Source organism: Pleurodeles waltl, chromosome 5 (genome assembly GCF_031143425.1).
Source record: "Pleurodeles waltl isolate 20211129_DDA chromosome 5, aPleWal1.hap1.20221129, whole genome shotgun sequence".
NCBI lineage: Eukaryota > Metazoa > Chordata > Amphibia > Caudata > Salamandridae > Pleurodeles > Pleurodeles waltl.
Window position 1 is genome coordinate 1,412,344,736 of NC_090444.1, and position 21,442 is coordinate 1,412,366,177.

At 45.3% G+C, this 21,442-nt stretch overlaps 1 protein-coding gene across 1 annotated transcript in view; it reads right to left on the minus strand.

Annotated features, from left to right (window-relative positions):
* The window catches only part of LOC138296506 (CD109 antigen-like), an 827,002-nt gene that overhangs the window by 63,061 nt on the left and 742,499 nt on the right, over positions 1-21,442 (minus strand). Inside the window, exon 30 of the mRNA XM_069235677.1 lies at positions 3,631-3,767. Coding sequence (XP_069091778.1) covers positions 3,631-3,767 — 137 coding nt within the window. The remainder of the gene's footprint in view (positions 1-3,630; positions 3,768-21,442) is intronic.

A 21,442-nucleotide genomic window follows, 5' to 3' on the forward strand; every position in this document is an offset into this window, starting at 1 on the left:
TTAGTCCCCCCAAATGACGATGAACAGGTGTACAGGAACAGGAAGAATTACCATTCAATGAATATCCAGGTGGTCTGTTTGGCTGACCAGTACATCTCCCATGTAAATGCCAAGTTCCCAGGGTCAGTGCATGACGCGTATGTTATGCGAAATAGCAGCATTCCCTATGTGATGGAACAGCTACAGAGACAGCGTGTGTGGCTAATAGGTGACTCTGGTTACCCCAACCTGCCGTGGCTATTGACCCCAGTGAGGAATCCCAGGACCAGGGCAGAGGAACGGTACAATGAGGCCCATGGGCGTACTAGGAGGGTGATTGAGCGAACCTTTGGGCTCCTGAAGGCCAGGTTTAGGTGCCTGCATATGACAGGTGGATCCCTAATGTACTCACCAAAGAAGGTGTGCCATATCATCGTGGCGTGCTGTATGCTCCACAACCTGGCTTTGCGACGCCAGGTGCCTTTCCTGCAGGAGGATGGTCCAGATGGTGGTGTTGTAGAAGCCGTGGAGCCTGTGGAGAGTGAAGAGGAGGAAGACTCTGAGGACGACACAGACAATAGGGACAGAGTGATACAACAGTATTTCCAGTAACACACAGGTAAGAATCACCCACGCCATTTCACAATTGCTTATAGCCTCCTGCATCTGTACTTTCTGTAGTTCCCCACAGATGTTTTTCATTAATTTTTGCCTTTCCCTTCCCTTCTCAGTGCTGTCTGACTCAGTACCTGACTTCTGCTTGGTTCGCCCATGAAATACAGCGTATTGACATTGGTATGTTGTCATGACTAATTGACAGAACAGAAATTGAACAGTAATATGTAATACATTTGTTAATAATACAGCATGACTCAAAACAGATTTGTGTGCAAAATGTGATTTATTTACAGTGCTAGATATCGGTACATGTGATTCTAAGGGTGATAGGTGGGGGTGGAGGAATATCCATGGCAGAGTCCAGTTCTCAGTCTCACAGGTGCATTGTCCTTTTGCCTGTGGAAGGATGGAGCATAGGCAGTTCATGGTTGGACAGGGTGGCAATGTGGGACAGTGGGAAGACTTGAGGGGGTATGTCCTGCTGGCGGGGGTCTTGACATCCTACTCTGTCTTTTTTTTTGGTCTCAGGCTCCTCTTACGGGGTGGTTGTTCTTCAGCAGGAGGTGGGGTTCTGGGGGGCTGTCGAGGTGTTGGGACCTCCTGTCCACTAGCGCCGGCGGAGGTGGTAGGCTGTTCCTGGTCCGGGCTAGTGACAGGGGCCCTGTGTGGTGCACCATGGTCCCGCAACGCGTCCTCTATCCTGTGGAGGGCCAGGACGATGGTCCCCATTGCGGTCCCGATGATTCTCAGCTCCTCCCTGAACCCCATGTAGCGTTCCTCCTGCTGTGCCTGGATCTCAGTGAACCTGGCCAGTACCGTCGCCATCGTTTCTTGGGAGTGGTGGTATGCCCCCATGAGGGTGGTGAGGGCCTCTTGGAGAGTGGGTTCCCTGGGCCTCTCCTCCCCCCCCTGTCGCACAGCAGCCCTCCGAGCTGCCCGGTTTCCCCCGGCCTCTGTCCCCTGGACGGTGTGCCCGCTACCACTGCCCCCAGGTCCCTGTTGTTGTTGGGGTGTTGGGTTAGCCTGGGTGCCCTGTAGTGGCAGACACACCTCTGATTGAGCTGTCCTAGAGACAGAGGCATGGGCCCGCTGGGTGGGAGCTGTGCTGGTGTTGGCAGAGGGGGTCGGGTCTGGTGTGGCCTGTGGCTGCCTGAGGGGAACCGACTGCCCAGAGGTCCCTGATGGTCCGGGCTGGTCATCAGGTTCACTGTCGACAGAGCTGCTATCCTCAGTGTGGGCCTGTTCCGGTGGTGGGATGGACACTTCTGGACCCTCCTGGCTGGTGTGTTGTCGTTCGGGTCCTGCATGGGGTAAGAGAGTTTGGTTATTGTTTCTGTGTGTGCAATAGCGTGCGTGTTATGGGTGCCCTTGTCCCCCAGTGCAGGCATTCCCTTGAGGGAGGTGTTGTGAGGGTAGTTAGTGGGGGGGGGGGTTAGTGCAGTGGTCATGCTTAGGTGATGGGTGCCCATGATTTGTGTTGGCATGCAGGAGTTGGTGTTGGGATGGGTGGGTTGTGCTGGTGAGACATTGTCAGGGAGGATGTGTGCTGGGGGGTTGGGAGTGAGGGTGGGGGTGTGGGTTGGCATGCTGGTGGGGTGGGGGGATATAGTAGTTGAGATTGGACTTACCAGAGTCCATTCCTCCGGCTACTCCTGCGAGGCCCTGAGGATGCAGGATGTTCAAGACGTCTTGCTCCCACGATGTGAATTCGGGAGGGGTGGGTGGGGGTCCGCCGCCAGCCTTCTGGACCGCGATGTTGTGCCTGGAGACCATCGACCGGACCTTCCCCCGTAGGTCGTTCCATCTTTTGCGGATGTCCTCCCTATTCTTGGGATGCTGTCCCACCGTGTTGACCCTGTCCACGATCCGCTGCCATAGCTCCGCCTTCCTAGCTATACTGGTGTGCTGCACCTGCGAGCCGAAGAGCTGGGGTTCCACTCTTAGGATTTCCTCCACCATGACCCGGAGTTCTTGGTCCGAAAAGCGTGGGTGCCTTTGGGGTGCCATGGGGTGGTGTGGGTGAGGTGTGGGGTGGTGTATGTGATGATAAGTATGTTGGTGAGTGGTGCTTTGTGCTACTATGTGGTGTGTGTGATGGTGTAGTGTGCCTCAGTGTGTCTTGCTATGGATTGTCTGCTGTGTCTCTCTCTCCTTCTCTCAGTAATTATGGTCGCAGGGGTTTGTGGATGATGTGGGTGTGTGTTTTATAGTTGGTTGATTGTGTGGGAGTGGTGTATGTATGTGTATCAGGTGTGTGTATTTCAAATTGTCTCAATGTGGCTGTGTTTTGGTGCTGTGTGTGTATTCTGACCGCGGCGGTGTGTAGCGCCAATGGAATACCGCGTTTGAATGACCGCCGTGTGGATTCGTGGGTCGTAATGGCATGGGCGTATTTCTGTTGGCGTGACGGTGGAGGTTTGGTCATCTCCAGTTTCTCGCTGCCCGCTGATGTGGCGGGCTGCAGTGGAGGACGGAGTTTTGGAGGTTTGGCCGTTGTGGGTCAGAATGACCGTGGCGGTTAACCGCGGCCGCGGCGGTGTTATGGCGGTCTTCTGACCGGCGGTAAGGGACTTTTACCGCCGAGGTCAGAATGACCCCCTATGTTCCATGGGTGCGCGATCCTGGAAATCCCTCTGAATTTAGGAGACGTACATTCACTTGCTAAGGGCATTTAACAACTCCTTAATCACTGGGAATCAACTCACTAGAAGGGTTGTTCACTTTATTAGCACTGGCACTGCGAAGTGGCTTCTGGGCACACTCCAGCACTATGAACATGACTAAATAAATAAAGAGGGAAATTGGCAATTCAGTGAGCTTGCATTAAAATCTGCCTCTTGGGATTTCAGGATAACAGTAATGCTCGCCATAAAGATTGTTTTATTGCCCAGGGGCTCAGCAGACCACAGAGAATGTATCTGATAAGCAAGCACAGATTCTTTGGATGTCACAAGATGCCTAATGGGGAAAAATAATCATGGTAACTCAATTTGACATTTTATAAAATAGTTGTCAGCATTCATTAAGTCTTACCTTGTGCAAACATGTACAGTAATGCGATTTAAATCACTTTTGTTGTCCTCTACTGTAATGTCCAATGTAAATGTATCAGTGATGTCGGTGCCTCTTCTCCGCCTATCAGTAGGTTTGACGTTGTAGATTACATTGAGCTGCAAAGTTAAGTATTTATTTTAACTTGATTGCTTTTAAATAATAATGTTAGCTTTATTGAATTATTTACACTCGCCTTTATTATAAACGCCCTTACTGTTGTGATCATATGGTTAAATTCCTAGCATCGTCATTGGGTTTTAAATGTAATGACAAGTTTGGTGAAAATTCCTTCTTGGTCACACTACACAACGGAGTTGCACCTGTTACAATAGAGATGTCATCAAGAAACTCAAAACAAAGTTCAGTTCCCACTGAGGAACTATACATGGTGTAGAGGGGAGCAAGCAAAGCACATATTTCCTTAAATGCTTTACTAGTTTTCATCTAAACAAATATGGCTGATCACCCAGAGACACATGAAATTAAAAAGGATAACTAGACTTCACATAATCCACCATTAGATCCGGCTAAGAAAGAGAACAAAAACTGCAAGATGTTGGAACGTTGACTTTTAAAAAGGGCCAATGCCCTCCTCCTCACACCACTGAAGAAACAGTCCATCAGTTTGGGTAGATTAAAAAGCAGGCTTCCCAGCAGTCAAAATGATGTCTGTACCTTTATCAGGAAGGTGGTAGGACTCTAACAGTCAGCAGCAGGCATGTAAATGCAGTGTTTGGGTACTAGAGTGGAGGCCCTAAACACCCTTATGCAAATGGAGTGCCAAATGCTGAGTGCTGATGCTAGAAATGCGTTCTTTGGTTGTCAGTCAGGCTACCCCTGTCCAAGCAAGGACCCTCACTCTAGTCAGGATAAAGGAGACTCACCCTCGGTTAACCCCGCTCACCCCCTTGGTAGCTTGGCATGAGCAGGCAGGCTTAACTTCAGAAGCAAGTGTAAAGTATTTGTACCAACACACACAGTAACTCAGTGAAAAAACTACAAAATGACAACACAACACAGGTTTAGAACAATAGATAATATGTATCCAAACAAAACAAGTCCTAATTGACAAAAATCCAACATACATAAGTCAAGTTATGAATTTTCAAAGAATAAGAGTCTTAAACCTTAGAAAACAGTGAAAATGCTGTTATTTCACAAAAGTACCCGGGTAGCGTCAAAATAAAGCCGCATGGGTGAGTGTGTGTCAAATAAAATCAGTGATGCATCGATTTCTCACTCGCAAGCGAGAATGTGCGTCATTCCTCCCCTGGTCGGGTCAGCGTGTGTCATTTCTTCTCTCCTGTAAGAGAGCAATGCGTCGATCTGGACGGGCACCGCAGGTCCGGGCAGGCTTTGCGCTGATTTTCCGCACATAGCGATGTTGCATCAAAATCTGATCGCATGGTGTCAAGAAACCACGATGAATGGGGGCTTGTGTCATTAACAGCAGCCGCTGCGGGTGTTGCGTGTCGTTTCTCCAGCCACGTCGGGTCAATCTTCCAGCCTCGATGCAAGTAGAGCATCGATTTTAGCCACAAGGCCGGCGGCACGATGTTTAGCAGCCACAAAGTGGATGGTGCGTCAAAAGTTTCCCCGCATAGCGGTCTTTGCATGGATTTCTGACCTTTTCCTACAGCTTCACCTTTCCAGGGCCCAGAGACAGGTTAGGGCACCACTTGGCAGGCAGGTCTCTCAGCAGGAAGCCCAGGTGCTGGCAGAGAGAAGTCTTTGATGTCCCTGAGACTTCAGCAACAGGAGGCAAGCTCAGTTCAAGGCCTTGGAGATTCTTCACCAGTGGGAAGTCACACAAAAGTCAGTCCTAGTCCTCTCTCAGGCAGAAGCAGCTACTGCAGGCCAACCCAACAAAGCACAGTCACAGGCAAAGGGGTAGTACTCCTCTTCCAGCTCTTCTCCTTGGCATAGGTTCCTCTTGGTTCCAGAAGTAATCTGATTTTCAGGGGTTTTGGGTGCTCTTGGGTACCCCTTTCTGCCTTTGAAATAGGCCTACTTCAAAGAGAAGTCTCTGTTGTTTTCAAGATTCTACCTTGCCCAGGCTTGACCCCAGACACACACCAGGGGTTGGACTCTGTATTGTGTGAGGGCAGGCACAGCCCTTTCAGGTTTAAATGACCACTCCTCCACTCAGCACAGATGGTCCATCAGGATATGCAGGCTATACCCCAGCTCCCTTTGGGTCACTGTCTAGAGGAGAGGTGCAAACACCCCAACTGTCAATTTGACCCAGAAAGGGAAATCTCCAAACAAGCAGAGTCACAGAATAGTTTAAGAAAGAAAATGCCTACTTTCTAAATGTGGTGTTTTCAAACACACAATCTAAAAACCACTTTAACTAAAAAATGTATCTTTATATTGTAAGTTCAGAGACCACAAACTCCACATTTCTATCTGCTCCCAAAGGGAATCTACGCTTCAATAATATTTAAAGGCAGCCCCATTATAACTATTAGAGGCATGGACCTTGCCCCAGTGAAAAACTAATTTGGCAGTATTTCACTGTCAGGACATGTAAAACACATAAGTCCATGTCCCACCTTTAGGGCCTACCTCAGATTGCCTTACATGTAGAAAAAGGGAAGGTTTAGGCCTGGCAAGTAGGTACACTTGCCAAGTCGAAGTGGCAGTTTAAAACTGCACACAGAGACACTGCAGTGGAAGGTCTGAGACATGTTTACAGGGCTACTAGTGAGGGTGGCACAACCAGTGCTGCAGACCCACTAGTAGCATTTCATTTACAGGCCCTGGGCACTTCTGGTGCACTTTACTAGGGACTCACTGGTAATGCCAGTCATGGATAAGCCAATGTACAAATATAATTTATACAGGGAACACTTACACTTTAGCACTAGTCAGCAGTGGTAAAGTGTCCAGAGCAAACGAAACATCAAATACAGAGTCCAGCACACAGAACAAACCTGGGAAGTGGAGGCAAAAAGTTAGGGGAGACCATGCCAATGATGCAAAGTCTAACATTTGATAAATCAAAAGACCAGATCCTCCTTGCCCATTATGGGGTGGTCAGAATTTGATGTGTTTGATGCTCCAGCACCTCTTGCAGTACTCTTGATGAAAGAGGAACAGCAGAAACGCATACAGAAGGTCCTGTAACCAGTTGAATGTGAAGGCATCTCCCAGGGATTCAGAGGGACGGGTATGGTACAATATAGAAGACACTTCCTGTTCTGGATCATGGGGAAGACATACACACACTTGAATCTCAATCTGGAGAACAGCACATCTGTGATTGTTGTAGCTCCCACATATGATGTTCCAGTGAGAGATGACTGGGAGCATTTGCACTCACATCAAGAGAGCCTGCTAAGTGAGCCTAAGATAATTTATTTGATATAATGGACAGTGATGTTGTCTAAATAAATTTACATGTTTACCCCTGGAGAAAAGGCTTTAGTGTTCGGTGGACTGCCTGCAGCTTTAGCTTATTTATGTGTAGGCCCTGCTCTGACATTAACTAAAGGCCCGTTAGACCTGTCAGCTTCTGGTCTTCTCCCCACCTTTTTGCCTTCCTCCTCCATTTTTTCTAACCTTATTTTTGTTGGACTTAGGACTCTGAGCATTTTATCTCTGCTAACCAACCCTAAAGTGCATGTGCTCTCTCCTCTAAACATGGTATAATTTGGCTTATACCAAATTAGCGCATTTAATTTACTTATGTGACCCTGGTAAAGTGGTACTATAGGTATCCAAAGACTGTAAGTTGAATCCTACTATTGAACCTGCAACATTGATTGCGCCACCCACTTAAGTAGCACTTTAAATATGTCTCAGACCTGCCGTTGCAGAGCCTGTGTGTGCAGTATTAAACTGTCATTTCAACCTGACAAAATAAATCTTTTCTTCAGGCCCAAACCTTCCTTTTTAATGTGTATGTCACCCCTGGGGAAGGTACTGGACAGCCCCGAGGGCAGTGTGCACTGTATGCAAATACTAAGACATGTACTTTTAAGTTTACATGTCCTGGCAGTGTAAAACTCTTACATTGTTTTTTCACTACTGCAAGGCCTATCTCTCCTATAGGATAGCATTGGTGTTGCCTTATTTTATGTTATCAGTGTAATTTCAAAATGAGAAGAGATAACCCATTCACGTTTGGTGCCTTTGGAATCCTACTTTAAAATCCTAACTTATGGTGAATTTGGATTTTAAAATACAATTCTGAAAATGCCACTTTAGGAAAGATGGCATTTTCTTGCCTTAGCCATTTGGTGCCTGCAGCGTGTCTTTGGTCACAAGACTGGGAGTTGGGCTTTGTGTATTCCTCCTAAATAACCACACATAGTGGGAACTTAGAAGTGACTAGATGGGCCATCACTGGCAGGATCGAAGGGAGACGCTCTGCATCACCTCACTTATACCTGAGTAGCCTGGGCCCTGTCTCCACACAAAGGGTAGCATACCTTCTTTAGCTAGTGTGAAGCCAGGGAAGGCGGGGCATTAGTGCACCTAAAAGGCATGCCTATAGAAGCTTCTCCCAACTTTCAAGGCACAACTGGGTAAAAATACAGGACCTCAGACACCAAGTCTTCAATACACTTCAGGAACTGTGGATACCCTGCCAGAAAGAAGGACTGGCACTCTGCAGGTCTGCACTCTACTGGACGCCTGCTTTGCAGTGCTAACCTTCTCCTTCTTGCCTAGGTGAGATGGACTAGACCTACATCTCTTGAACCAAGAGTGACTTCAAGAGTTAGTTCGCTGGCCTCCTGATCTGAAGCCTCAGGGACAGAACAGGCTTCCAACAACTTTGCATCTGCACCTGGATTATTCCATCTCAGAGTCTACCTTGCCAAGTGGTGCAGCTCCTGACCTGGACCCTTGAAAGTGGGCTTACGGTGCTTTGCCAGCATCTTTGGATCCAGTGGAACCAATACATCTCATCTTCTGTGCGGCACAAATCTAAGCAGAACCGATACATCTCCTCTGCTGTGTGGCTTTGACCAGCCTCAAAGGCTTGCATTGCAGTCGAAGGCCCCATTACCTTCAGTTCTGTGCCTGTGCAATGCATCCTTAGCACATGCCCTCTCTTCTCTCATCAATGACAGCCTAGATGACGATGCTGGACTCCACATTACAGCCTTACAGCTCTTCGGAACCTGAAACATCGCCCCGCATTCCCAATACCAGGCTTTGCATCATAAGCCCTGTCCACGTGATCCATGACATCAGTGCAACAGGACTTTCCACTGCAGCCAAGCCATATCTCAGAACCAATAAACTACCTCGTCCTAGATGTGGGTCCACCCAATGGTCCGCAACCCAGGATTTAAGTAATTTTGTTCAACTAGCTTAACTGGGTCCCTGTATCCATCCATATATAACTTTATTTCGGCTATAAGCCATAAAAGTAAACAATACAAGACATAACATGATTAAGAAGCATAGCACTTTAAAAATTTTAAAAATGTATAGACAACGTTATTTTTAAACATTTTTTGTTTTTACGAAATCTCAAAGACATATAAAAGTATTAGGTTGTTAAAATTTAACTTCAATTAATTAAAATGTTATCAAACTAATTAAATATAATCTAAAATCAGGACATTAGAAGCACATGATTATCAGAATTCTAGTTCGTGTCACCTGTGTATTTTACAAGAACCTTGCCGCTGAGTGACCAATTTTAACATTTGTCTCTGTTATCCGAGATAAAAGAAGAAAATTGCATAATTTACTTTTTTTTTTTTTTTTTTTTTAAGAACCCTAATTAAATAGTGAGGTCATATATTTATAAAACATACAAATCGTCATTATTCTTTAAACTAAAATCCAGACCGTTTAGGTTTTAGGTTCATCCGGTTAAAAACTGATGTATTAAGTGAATATAGTCTAGAACCAATGTATTAAAATTACACATTTATAATAGTTCTTTTGTTCTTAGTAACCATGCACTTCGCAGATATCCCACCACAGAAAAAACTATTTTATCATTTGTATCAGTTGTTAGGAGTCGTAATGCCGTATTCCATTCCCTTATCCCAATAGCCCTACATAGTGGAGCAATCCACTTTTTCCTAGGTACCAAATATCTAGGGCAGAAAAACATAAAGTGCGCGAGTGACTCTTTTGTCTTTTGACAATGATGGCAGTATATTGAATTGCAGTCCTCCGGTCTCCATTGCGCTGTAAATGACTTAAGCGGAAGAGTCCCTAGTCTAAATTTAATAAATAGTGTTTTGGTATATGGAGGATTTACATTATCCATATAGGCCTCGAACTTGGGACTACATTTATGGTCTAAGAACTGCAAAGTCAGACTACCATGATTTTTTAACCAAATTTGGGTCAAAATGCTCTCCCAGTAACACCTTTTTACATGTTCCTTTGTTCCCTTTGCCAAATTGTGGGGAGCACTCCACACCTCCTCCATTTTAAGAAATTTACACGTATCTCTGATGTATCTGAACCAAGGGATCTTTAATACGCTGTCATTTGCAAGAAATTCATCTAGTGCTTTATGGAGAATGGACCGGTCCTCTAAGGACCAAAGATTAATCCAATACATTAGGGGTCTTAATGCAATTTCATTGTGTATTTCATTTAGGGCTAAATCAAATCTTAGTGGAGTGAGAGGGGTGCTCATCGGCAACTTTAGGAAATTTCGAATAAACCGGTTTTCTACAGTGGTCAGACACCTAGAGTTGGTATGACCCCAAAGCTCGGCACCATAAATTGAGGCCGCTACTGCCACTGATTTGTAAACGGTGATGGCAGGTGTTATCTCCCCTTCACAAGTATTAGCTATTTTCTTAGCTATCACTATAGACCTTTGCCTAAGTGTTGTCAGACTCTTCTTAATCTGTGCCGACCAACGTTGGTCGTCACTTAACCTAATCCCCAAATAATCAAATTGTCTGACTCTCTCCACTGGTTGGCCTGCTATCATCATTTTCCCCCTAAATAGTTTGTGTGGGTTATAGGCCATAAACTTAGATTTTGTTGAATTAATTTCAAGTCCTCTGTTAGAGCAAAAATTATAAAAAGTGTCCAATTCATTTTGCAAGCCCATAGGTGTTCTTGAAATTAGTAAGGTGTCATCGGCGAACATTAAAATAGGGACTGGGGTTCCAGCTAATCTAGGGGCATCATGATTACAGTGTAGCAATTGGTCCACAGCACCGTTTATGTAGAGGTTAAATAGTGTTGGTGCCAAGATGCAGCCCTGCCTAACCCCTCTATTGACGGGTATGGCTTCCGTTAGGTCGCCACTATCTGACCAACGTACATGAGCGTAAGTCCCTTCATGGAGATATCTAATCAGTCTTAGTAGTTCGCTATTGGGTTGATAACTCTCCATAACTTCCCATAATGTATCCCGAGGTACCATGTCAAAAGCAGCTTTTAAGTCGATAAAAGCTACATACAGTTGACTTTTGTTGAATGACAGGTATTTCCAGCAGAGGAGGTTAAACCTAAATACCTGGTCTATTGTACTCACTCCTCTTCTGAAGCCTCCCTGGGATTCTGAGAGAATTTGGGCATCATCTATCCATGTCTGTAATCTGTTCAGCACTTGCTTAGCGAAGATTTTTTGGCTAACATCAATAAGACTGATAGGTCTATAGTTGTTAGGTTGTTCCCTTGGCCCTTTCTTATAAATAGGGACTATAACTGCTCCTTGCCATGTAGTAGGGAGTCCTCCCCCCCTCAGTATTTCGTTACTAAGTGCGTTTAGATACAATGACCACGTTGTCAGACGAGAAAGATATAAATCTCCTGGGATACCATCAAGACCAGGGGCCTTTCCCTTGCGTGTGGATTGGAGAGCCTCTGTTGTTTCTTTTATGGAGAATAAGTCCAGGTCAAATTTGGGTGGTGTTGTACTCCCCCACGTTAGGGTATTGCCAACAGGATCATTAGGTTTTAGTAGGGGTGTAATAGTGCTATTGGTATGTGGTTTTCTGTATATATTTGAAAAGTGCGTCATCCAAATTTCTGGCTGGATGACAGGGTAACTTTCCATTTCTTGAGGGCTACTCTTATCTGACACTAGTTTCCAGAATAGGTTAAGATCTTTCTCCTGGAGCGCCACAACCATCTTGTTCCAATTCCTATTCGCCCATTCTTTTTTTGCATTTTTAAGTACATCTTTGTATACAGTCCTGCTCTTCCTTATCTCTCTTAAATTCCCTTCCTTAAGTGCTCCCAGTAAGTGTATCTTAGCTTGACGGCAGGAGTTGGAGAACCACCTAGAGGTTTTAATCACAGTCTCTGTCCGCCTCCTTACCGTCTGAAAGTGTGGTTTTAGTCGGATGGCCAAGATATTATGAAGATAGACCAAATCAACCAATTTGATATTTGTATGTTTCAGGGGGGAAAGTGTTGTTGCAACTGTTCTATAAATCGCTAGCTGGAAATTTACATCACTTTCAACCCGATCCCATTTCACATTTTTACGGTCATTGGTCCTAATGAGGGCACTATTTGAAGTCCACGTTGATAGTGTCTTGGAACTAAATAAGATAGTGGAAAAGGAGGTACTTAAGGCTAGATGGTCACTATCAATGCGAGGGAGAACTATCATGTCAGTTAGGGATTTCCAGAGGGCGTCATTTACTAAGACATAGTCCAGGTGGCTAGTATATACACCTCTCCTATATGTAGGTGACGCCGGATTGTCTGATCTGGTATTCCCATTTACTATTCTTAATCCCTTTATTTTTATTAGGTCTTCCAGTAGGTCTAGGGCTCCTCCTTCTTTCTTAGATGTAATTTGCCCCGGCCCTGATCTATCCCATGGGTCTGTGAACTGGGATCCCTCTTGCTGATTGCCATCTCCGCGGTTCAATTGCATATTGAAGTCGCCCGCAACCATTATACCCCGCCCAATAGGTAAGCAGTTAAGAAATTCTACTATTGAACTCATCTGGATGGTCTGGGTCCTTTGGGTGCCAGGTCTAATATATAAATTTACAATTATTATGTTAACAAGACCTTTAACAGTACTAATTTCAACTGCAACGGCTAATAAATCCCTCAAAGGGGATACTATCTCTTTAACTTTTGGGAACAAGTCGTGTTTTAACCAAATTATCAGGCCGCCTGAAGCCCTACCTGATGGTGATGGTAATGCAGCCTTCTGGAAGGTCCAATAGCCTTCTCTATTTACTACAGATGGCGCCCAGGTCTCCTGTAATAAAATGATGTGGTGTTGATCTATAAGTCTGCACCAGTCAGGATTAGCTATTTTCTGAGTCAGGCCTGCCACATTCCAGGATAGAATCTTAATCGGTGGGTCATGGTCATGCCCATTTTCTGGTAGATTTTCCCTAGTCTCATATGTACAAAATATTTCTTGCTGGGACTTTTCCTTTGGCGAGCCACTACAATAAGTTTTAGGCTCTGCTCCCAGGATATTAGGTAAGTCATTTTTTGTAGTATAAGAGTCGGGATTGGGTATGCCATTGCTCCCAACTTCAACGGCAGGAACTTCAACGGCAGAGACTTCGCGTCAATCTATGTCTGAAGTATGGGTTTGCTTTCGGTCCCTTCTCTGCGGGCAAGAATATTGGGCCATTATAGTACTATTTATCTCTTGTGGAGACCGGTTTGTCAATGATTGCGGAAGTTTGTGAACAAGTGTCATTTGGGAAGAGGTGCCCGGTCTCATTCTTTCCTCAAGTGCCAAAAGGCCCTTAACTAGATTCTGACTGGTCAATTTTATCCCTATGAGATCTGATGTTGAACCTATTTTTATAAGTCTCTGTGCAATGACTATATCGTCCCTTATAATGGATCTACACTTCTTTGTCCTTCTTATCCAATGTATAACTTTGTTTTTAAGGGAATCCCCTTGCTCAAATTGATCTTTACTTAGCTTCGGGACGTTTGTTATGTAAATATCATAGACGTTATGTCTAGTCTGGCATTGGAGGTTATTTCCCAAGGGGCATTTGGAGCTTGTATCTAGGTGTCTTTCTCTGTGCACCTTCCAATTATTCCCTGTGTCCAAGGGTGGATTGTAGTTATTACGAACACACGCTGCAGGAGGTGCGCTATTGCCCCCCTGAGTAGTCTGTGTTACCATTTCGACCCTTTGACGCCTACACCTCTGTGAGATGGGTGTTTCCGGTGTTTCAACTGACTTTGGTAAGGAATTAAGGTCTAATTTTTGTGGTATCTTCCTTATATCCCCAATTACTGCAGATATGCCGTCCAGCTTCTCATATATCATATGAGTAAAAGATGTAAGATGCTCTCTAAGGCTTAAAATTTCATCTCTTATCTGTACTAGCTGGAAGACAGCTAGATGTTCATCTTGAGTGGCTATGACTGGGACTGGTTTCTCAATTTCCCTTGAGATGGTTCTCTCTAATTCAGCTGGCGATGGTAGGACAAGGGGTAAGAAGCGGTTATTGCAGTTTGGCAGGGGGGATACACCATCTTGCTGGTTAGGCAGATTTAAGTTAGGGCTCTCTGTTGGATTCTTTAAAATTTCTAACTTCCTAAGTTCTGTGCTGGTGCCTTGGGGTATAGATATCTGCGAATCTCTGTGAACAGGAGCGAAGAAAGATTTTATGACATTAGAGGAGGAAGAAGCATCTTTCCTATGAGATTTTGAGGGTTTCGTGGCTAGCAAACTCTCCACTTCCTCTATAAGATCGTCAATTTGGGTGAGCGTACAATTTTCGGCCGCGTGTCGAGGTGCTCTTTTTGCCCTTCCCTGCTCAGTAGGATTACTGGTAGCTTTCCTTTTCCCCATCTTGGTAGGCTATTTGCCTCAAAGACGTTTATAACTAGTGCGCGAAGGGGGAGTTATGAATACCTTGGGTAATAAATTCCAGAAGCCGATAGGCCCTAATTGGGAGGTAGTGTGATATGGGTAAGATTGTTTGTACTTAAATAGACCCAGACGCACTGCTTTTAAGGGGCATCACATTTGAGCCTACCTCGTTCAAATTATTAGGGGGGTGGCCCTGCCCTGGCTCTTCCTGGCAATGACGGGCAAGGACGGGCCCGCCCTTGGCCCGGGCTTCGCCCGGGCGCCGCCCGCGCGCTGGCCCCTCCTCCTGCTCACAAGTGCGCGTCCCGCGGCAGCGGGAGCGCGACAATGTTTTTAAAGGGCTCCTTGCCCTGACGTGTGGCGGCTGGCCCCTCCTCCTGCTCACAAGTGCGCTACCCGCGGCAGCGGGAGCGCAACAATGTTTTTAAAGGGCTCCTTGCCCTGACGTGTGGCGGCTGGCCCCTCCTCCTGCTCACAAGTGCGCTACCCGCGGCAGCGGGAGCGCGACAATGTTTTTAAAGGGCTCCTTGCCCTGACGTGTGGCGGCTGGCCCCTCCTCCTGCTCACAAGTGCGCTACCCGCGGCAGCGGGAGCGCGACAATGTTTTTAAAGGGCTCCTTGCCCTGACGTGTGGCGGCTGGCCCCTCCTCCTGCTCACAAGTGCGCTACCCCATAGCATGGTATCAGTTCTCTTAACAATAGTTTGACCACTGTCATGCTGTCAGATCTCCTTGCTGGGTAAGCCTCCACCTAACGAACTTTGAACCTTCTAAAGCTTCTGTCGATACGGTCCCCTAAAACTCAATGTTATGTAACTGGGTCCCTGTAGCTGGCCCACACTTCACTACAGGTGACCTGAACTGGTGACTTTGTCCCAGTTCAGTGCAACCAGATAACTACAGTTGGTGCTTTATGCCTTTCGGCACTATTTTCTCTAAATGCTGTAAAATGCAATATCTCCAATACCACTAATTGGATTTTTGTTGTTTCAATCTTGTTTTATTTATTAAAAACTACTGTTTTTTTCCTACTCTGTTTGCTCCTTTTGTAGTGTTTTACCGTGTTTGAAGTGTTGCACATATAATTTACACATTACCTTTACGTTAAGCCAGACTGCTCTGTGCCAAGCTACCAGGGGATTGAGGACAGTTTAATTTGGGGTTTGCTTGTGCCTTACACTGACAAGGACTATGGTTGCTGCTTAACCAAGACTCACACCCCAGTCAACCACCAACCCATTTTCTTACAGCCCTGCACTGTAGTTTTGCTCAAAAGGGCACGTCAGCCCAGTGAGCAAATATTCATGACCATGGCAGTGTGAGTCCTGGAGGGCTAAATTGGCAATCTGTCTGAAGGGAGTAGTTGAAGTGACAATGTACCAAACAGAACATCTGCACCGGAACAAAGGCTTCCTTGATGTAGCAGCCACTGCTTCTTGATAAACAACTGGAGGGTTCTCATCTGCAGTGAGGCACCTACAGGATGCATGAGGTCATGAGCCCTAGCAAGTGGAAGACTTGCTAGAGTCAGAGGGTGAGTGGGTTGAGAATGATACAAGACGATTTAGGGTGCTGAAACACTACATTTCCAAGACTGAAGAAGAAACAATGGTGCAAATATTTGTGGTTGAAACAGGGCTTAGGACAATTTACAAACATTGTAAGCACCCTGACCTGGTGTATGATGATATTGATTTGCCAAAAGGTGCAAGACTCATGGCTCTAAGAAAATTAGAAGACAGCAATTAGAATGCATTACACTGGACAAGGGGTGCATTTATGAAGAAGAGGAATGAGACTCAAGTGCAGAAAGCCTTTAAGAATAGAGAATATGCATATGAAGGAGGAAATGAGTTAAGGCTGAGCAGCATTACATTGATTCTGAAGGGGAAGATGAAGCAGCTGAATGGTGGCCACTAAAGAAGAAATCAGAAGGAAGATGGAATAAGACATGTTATGCGATACAGGACAGGTGCTGATGAAGCTCAGTAATCTTTAGTCTGCAGATGTTACGACTCTGTCGACCCATCTCTAAGGGGCGCTGTAAAGAGACTGTCGGTAGGCTGGGAATCACCTTGAACACTTATTTAGAGTCCCTTGCTGACTCCCGTTTGTTTCTCTTTTCGCTTTGGTATGCTTTTGTAGAATTTTGGGACTGCAAATCCCATAATGCACAGCCTGGTAATCAGGAAAGCCTGGATTCTGCTATACATTGTTTTCAATGGGAGAAGTCCAGTTGCTCCTTTTTTCTGGATTCTCTCCTCCAGGACTTGCGAGTGTCTGAAGCTACACACACCTGAGACCTCTCCTGTGCAGCCCAGTAATTTGATTCCACCTGGGGTGTGCTGCAGTCTGGAACTGCTTATAAGCAGCCATTTCCTTAAGATCCTCGTTGTGCATTGGAGTTCGATTCCTTTGTGTTACAAACCCCTTATCGGATGGTGTTCCAGTCTTGTTCCTGCTCTATTCCAGTTTGAACCTGTTTCCTGTTTCTCTGCCCTGCTCCTGATTGTTCCAGACAGAGTCTGCCCCCTATCTCTTAGCCCTGTACCTGTTTGTTTCTTCCAGAGCCTGGTCCCTGTTTCTCTGTCCTGTTCCTGCCTTGTTTCAGCTTAACCTGCTCTCTGTTTCCCAGTCCTGTTTGCTGCTTATTCCTACTCCCTGTATTCCAGCCCTGTCCTTGCTTGTTCCAGTCAGACCCTGCTCTTGGTTTCCCATTTCTGTCTCTGTTTGTTCCAGCCTGAAGTTTGCACCCTGTTTTCCAGTCCTATTCCTGCCTTTGCTTCAGCCTGAGTCTATTCCCAGTTCTTGCCTCTGCTTATTAGTTTGTTCCTTCTGTTTCCATTTCTTCTTGGGTATTTGTGTCTGGTAAGTGTTCTATCAGTCTTCACCAGTGTAGAAGTGTCCTTCTTTGTACTGTGGTTGGCTACTAGGAGGCAATTCCAGCCCGCATCCTTGTCTAGTGTTATAACGTGTTTCGTGCCTAACAGTGACAGTGTACTATTGCTGTTTTACCAGGAATCGCCACTGTGTTTCCAGCTGGACCCACAAGAGCTTTTCTTGTGTATGTAAGTACTATCTTTGTTTGGGCTCTAGGGTCCAGAGACAGAATCAATTCCGCTGCCTCCTTTCTATAGGGCTTCTGGGGTGACTATCTGTAAGAGCCAACTGCACAGAGGCATTGACATTCCCTGTCGTTGTAGGAGGTTCTGCGCCCTACCCTGTGTACAACCCCAGTGTGTTTGTCCATTAGTAATCCGTTTCTTGTTAGTTCACACAGGGTTGCTCTGCTTTTACTTTCCTGTTTCCTGTGCCTGTCCATAGCTGTCCTTCCCGGGTATGCCTTTAGCTGCTCCTCTGCCCAGTACACTACCTCTTTGGGATATTCTGTGACCTCAAGGGGTGCCCCAACCAGAGTCCTGATCAGACCCCCCCGAAACCTTGACAGCAGGTAGGCGAGCCAGATTTGCCAGAAGTGCTGAATGTCTCACTACCCAGGGCACAGCAGGGATGCTGTGAAGGAGAAGTGTTCCAGGGAGAGTGAGTAGATAACAGGAAAAGTAAGACAGTGGAATGTGAATACAGTGAAGCATGGTAGGACACTTGGGAAAACAGCAAATAGGACATGTGACATCAGTGGGGACCTAGGTTGGTTTATAGAGAAATAGAGGAAATAAGAGAGCCATTTAAGAAGTATCAAGTGTTGTGGAATGTATGGGAGAGATACATGGAAATAGGGGGAGGATAGTAGCAAAGCAGACAAAGCTGGTATAACGATGATGGAAATTGAAAATCATCATTGGGGTAAGAAAAAACAATGGTGGCCCAAAGAATATTTTAAATGGCCCAAGTGAATAAAATGACAGCAGTCAATGTGGGAAATTGGGTTGTTGGTTGAATGTGGGATGACCCCTGTTCAAGCAAAAGCCACAATCCCCATCAGGGTGAACCATAAAAGTTACTAAATTAACCTTTGCTTAAACCTCTGGTAAAATGGCACAATAGCAATCAGGCTTAACTTAGAGGCAATGTGTAAAGTCTTTATGGAGCACACAAACAGTAATTAAGTGAAAACACAACACAAGAAAAATCCCACACCAATTCAGAACAATAGTGTACATTTTTAATAAATGATTTGAAATCATGCACACAAAAAACAATCAGTAGAACCAGAGCTATGAATTTTTAAAGTTAAAGGTAAAAACTAGTGCCTAAATGATCAAAGCGCCACATGCTGAGATCTAGTTGTGCAAGATTGGGTCAAAATAGAAAAATGTGGTTGACTGTGATGGAGCACAGTCAGATTCCGGTAGTGGATTTGGCTAGGTCGGCGCTTGTTTTTGGACTAAGAAAAAGTTCTGAGAAAAAATGTTGTGAACAGTTAAAGTTCCATGGGGAACGGCTGCAGGCAGTGTCTAAGGAGGGAGTGTTGTTGTCAAGGAGCTGCTGGACGAAATTGCAGTGAAGATTTCTACATACGGGCTTAGACTCTTTTTTATGGAAGTCAAAAATCTCCAGCGAGATGAGGCAGGAGTCTGTAACTGATGAGAGTTCCAAAAGACCAGATATCCCTTGGGTGAAAGACAGCTGAACATGATTTTCTGCTGCAGAGAAGAATGTAGTGGGAGCTGCTGTGAAGTGAGGCTGACCGGCGATGCACTTTGGGTGGATAGACGAGCAGGTTGGTCCATGTCTTCTCTCAGTTCTCAGAACAGTTTTTAGCAAAACATTTAAAAGTCGTAAGTTTTGGATTTTGGCTATTTGGGCACCTTTAGCACCACCAATGAGGAGCCAGGACTGGCTGGGCACCACTTAAGAGGTTAGGACTCAGTCAGGCTGGGTCAAGGTGCAGTTCAAGATGGCTAGAGCCTTTACTTTTCTTGAGACTCTGATCAGGATGCCAGCCAACTAGCCTTTTGCTTGGAGTCACTCTGGTAGTCCTGAGATCGAGCAGCAGGGCAGGCCTCTGAGGATTCATGCAGGCAAAAGCAGCAACGATGTCCTGACAGAAGGGGACTTCTAGGCAGTTCAAGTTGGGGTAGGTTACGAGTGCACACCGCGCTGGACCATCATCTTTGCAGCAGTGCACAAGACTTTGGCTTTAACCTAAGCGGCATAACAAATCCTTGGGCATTTTTTGTTAGGGAACCCTATTTACTTTTTTCACATCCCATCTAGGTGTAGGGTAGAGATTATCCTGGGCCTGAAGAAACGCCACAGATCCAGTGGGACCCTTAGACGTGAAATATGTCAACCCTACATCAAACATACTAAGGCCACCCTGGCACATTGAGCCCTCATGGTAGCACTCATTCCTTCAAGTTTAGTCCTGGCCAGGAAACCACTGCATTAAAACAATTTGATATGCCTCAGATAGATTTAATTCACTTTCTTCCTTATTCACTCTACCCTACACACTTTCTACCCTCACACACACACTCATTATGGCGGTTAATAAAAAGATCTCTGAGAAAGAGCCCTCTTGCAGGGCCTGTTGGGCATTGCAGTGCCGGCCTGACAAGGAGCTAAGCCCTATGATGAAGCATGACACCTATTTATCAATTTCTGATCTTAAGGATTCCTGTTTACACTACTATATTAAACCTGATACCTTCTTCTTTTCTTTTTTGTCTATAGGAGCAGTACCCTTTTTGGTTTAAGGAGCAAAGAAGTCCTTCCAAGTGCAGTCAAGCAGTTTTGTGGAATACACAGTAGGCCATAGCAGCAGGCATCCTCAGAGTCCTTCCGCAGGTCCAGCGGGTGACCCAAAAAATGGGTCTAAGGGTCCTATTTTATACCTATTTCCTCATTTGAAGTAAACAAAGTTTCTAGAGAATTCCCTTTGAAGCACTTGAAGTTTCCTGACTCCCCTGCCCTGGCTCCAAGCTGCCTGCAGGAACAATGCAGGAGTGACAAGTCCTTTGTGTGAAACCAGAGCACAGCCTATTCAGTTGCACATGAGGTTGTGCCCAGCTCTGCACCCTCAACCTACCAGTTGATGGCTCATCCGGGCATACCCAGGCTCAGTCTTGGAGCTCACCAACTAATCGCCATACCAGCTCGGCTGCAGAATATGCATGGGAAATTAACATTTTAATAACATCAAAATAAATAAAGACGCTTTACTTTGTGGTGCACTAATGATATTCAGTGAAACCCGATTCACACACATTATCATTTGTGTGCAATATACTCTTATCAGTAAAACTATGTTTTTTGTGCAAATTGAGTGGCCATTTCAAAGGAAAATGTGATGTCTGTAAATTGCAGTGCGGTACCACATGATACATTGAAACAATCGCCCACCTCATGTCCATTAAAGCTAGGTAGGTTGTGAACATCCATCATCCTATAAAGAAGGTTGTGGTTCTAAAACTTTTGGGAACCACTTTCACATACTGCTTGCACAGTGCAGGTTCCTTGGCTTAAGAAAAATGAGAAAAGCGCATCTATGAAAAGTTCAGACAATTAAATGAAACAAGAATAATATGCCTATGCAGAGTTGAGCACTCACCTCCAAATGAACATTTTATGTTGGGTGTAGTGAAACATGAGAATGGTGATTATAATTTCCAACATAACCATGGCAAATAGTATTTTAACAGAGAGGCTTTGCTTCATATGATCTTAGATAATTACTCACATGTAATATTATACCAACGTAGTGTCATTTTGTGAGTGAGTATATCGCTCCTCAATGTTGAGTGTTACATGTGTAGATACTGGGAAAAGTTGATTTAAACCCACAAAGCTTAAGGTCTGCAGTATTCTTAAAACCTTTGCAGGTATCTCCCCACCAGAAAACTATTGATTATTTTACAGATGAAAAAGGCCCGAGTACATCTGTTATCAGCATGGGAAGGAATCAACATGAATAGCACAAAAAAATGAAACACAACTGGTGGGGGTGCGAGTGAAGGAGTTTCTTCACAGGGAAAAATTGGGGGGGGAAATATTATCAAATCCAAATACAATTTGTCATTACATTTTCACAAACGGTGCTTCCTTTGTCAGCATGCATTTTCACAAACGG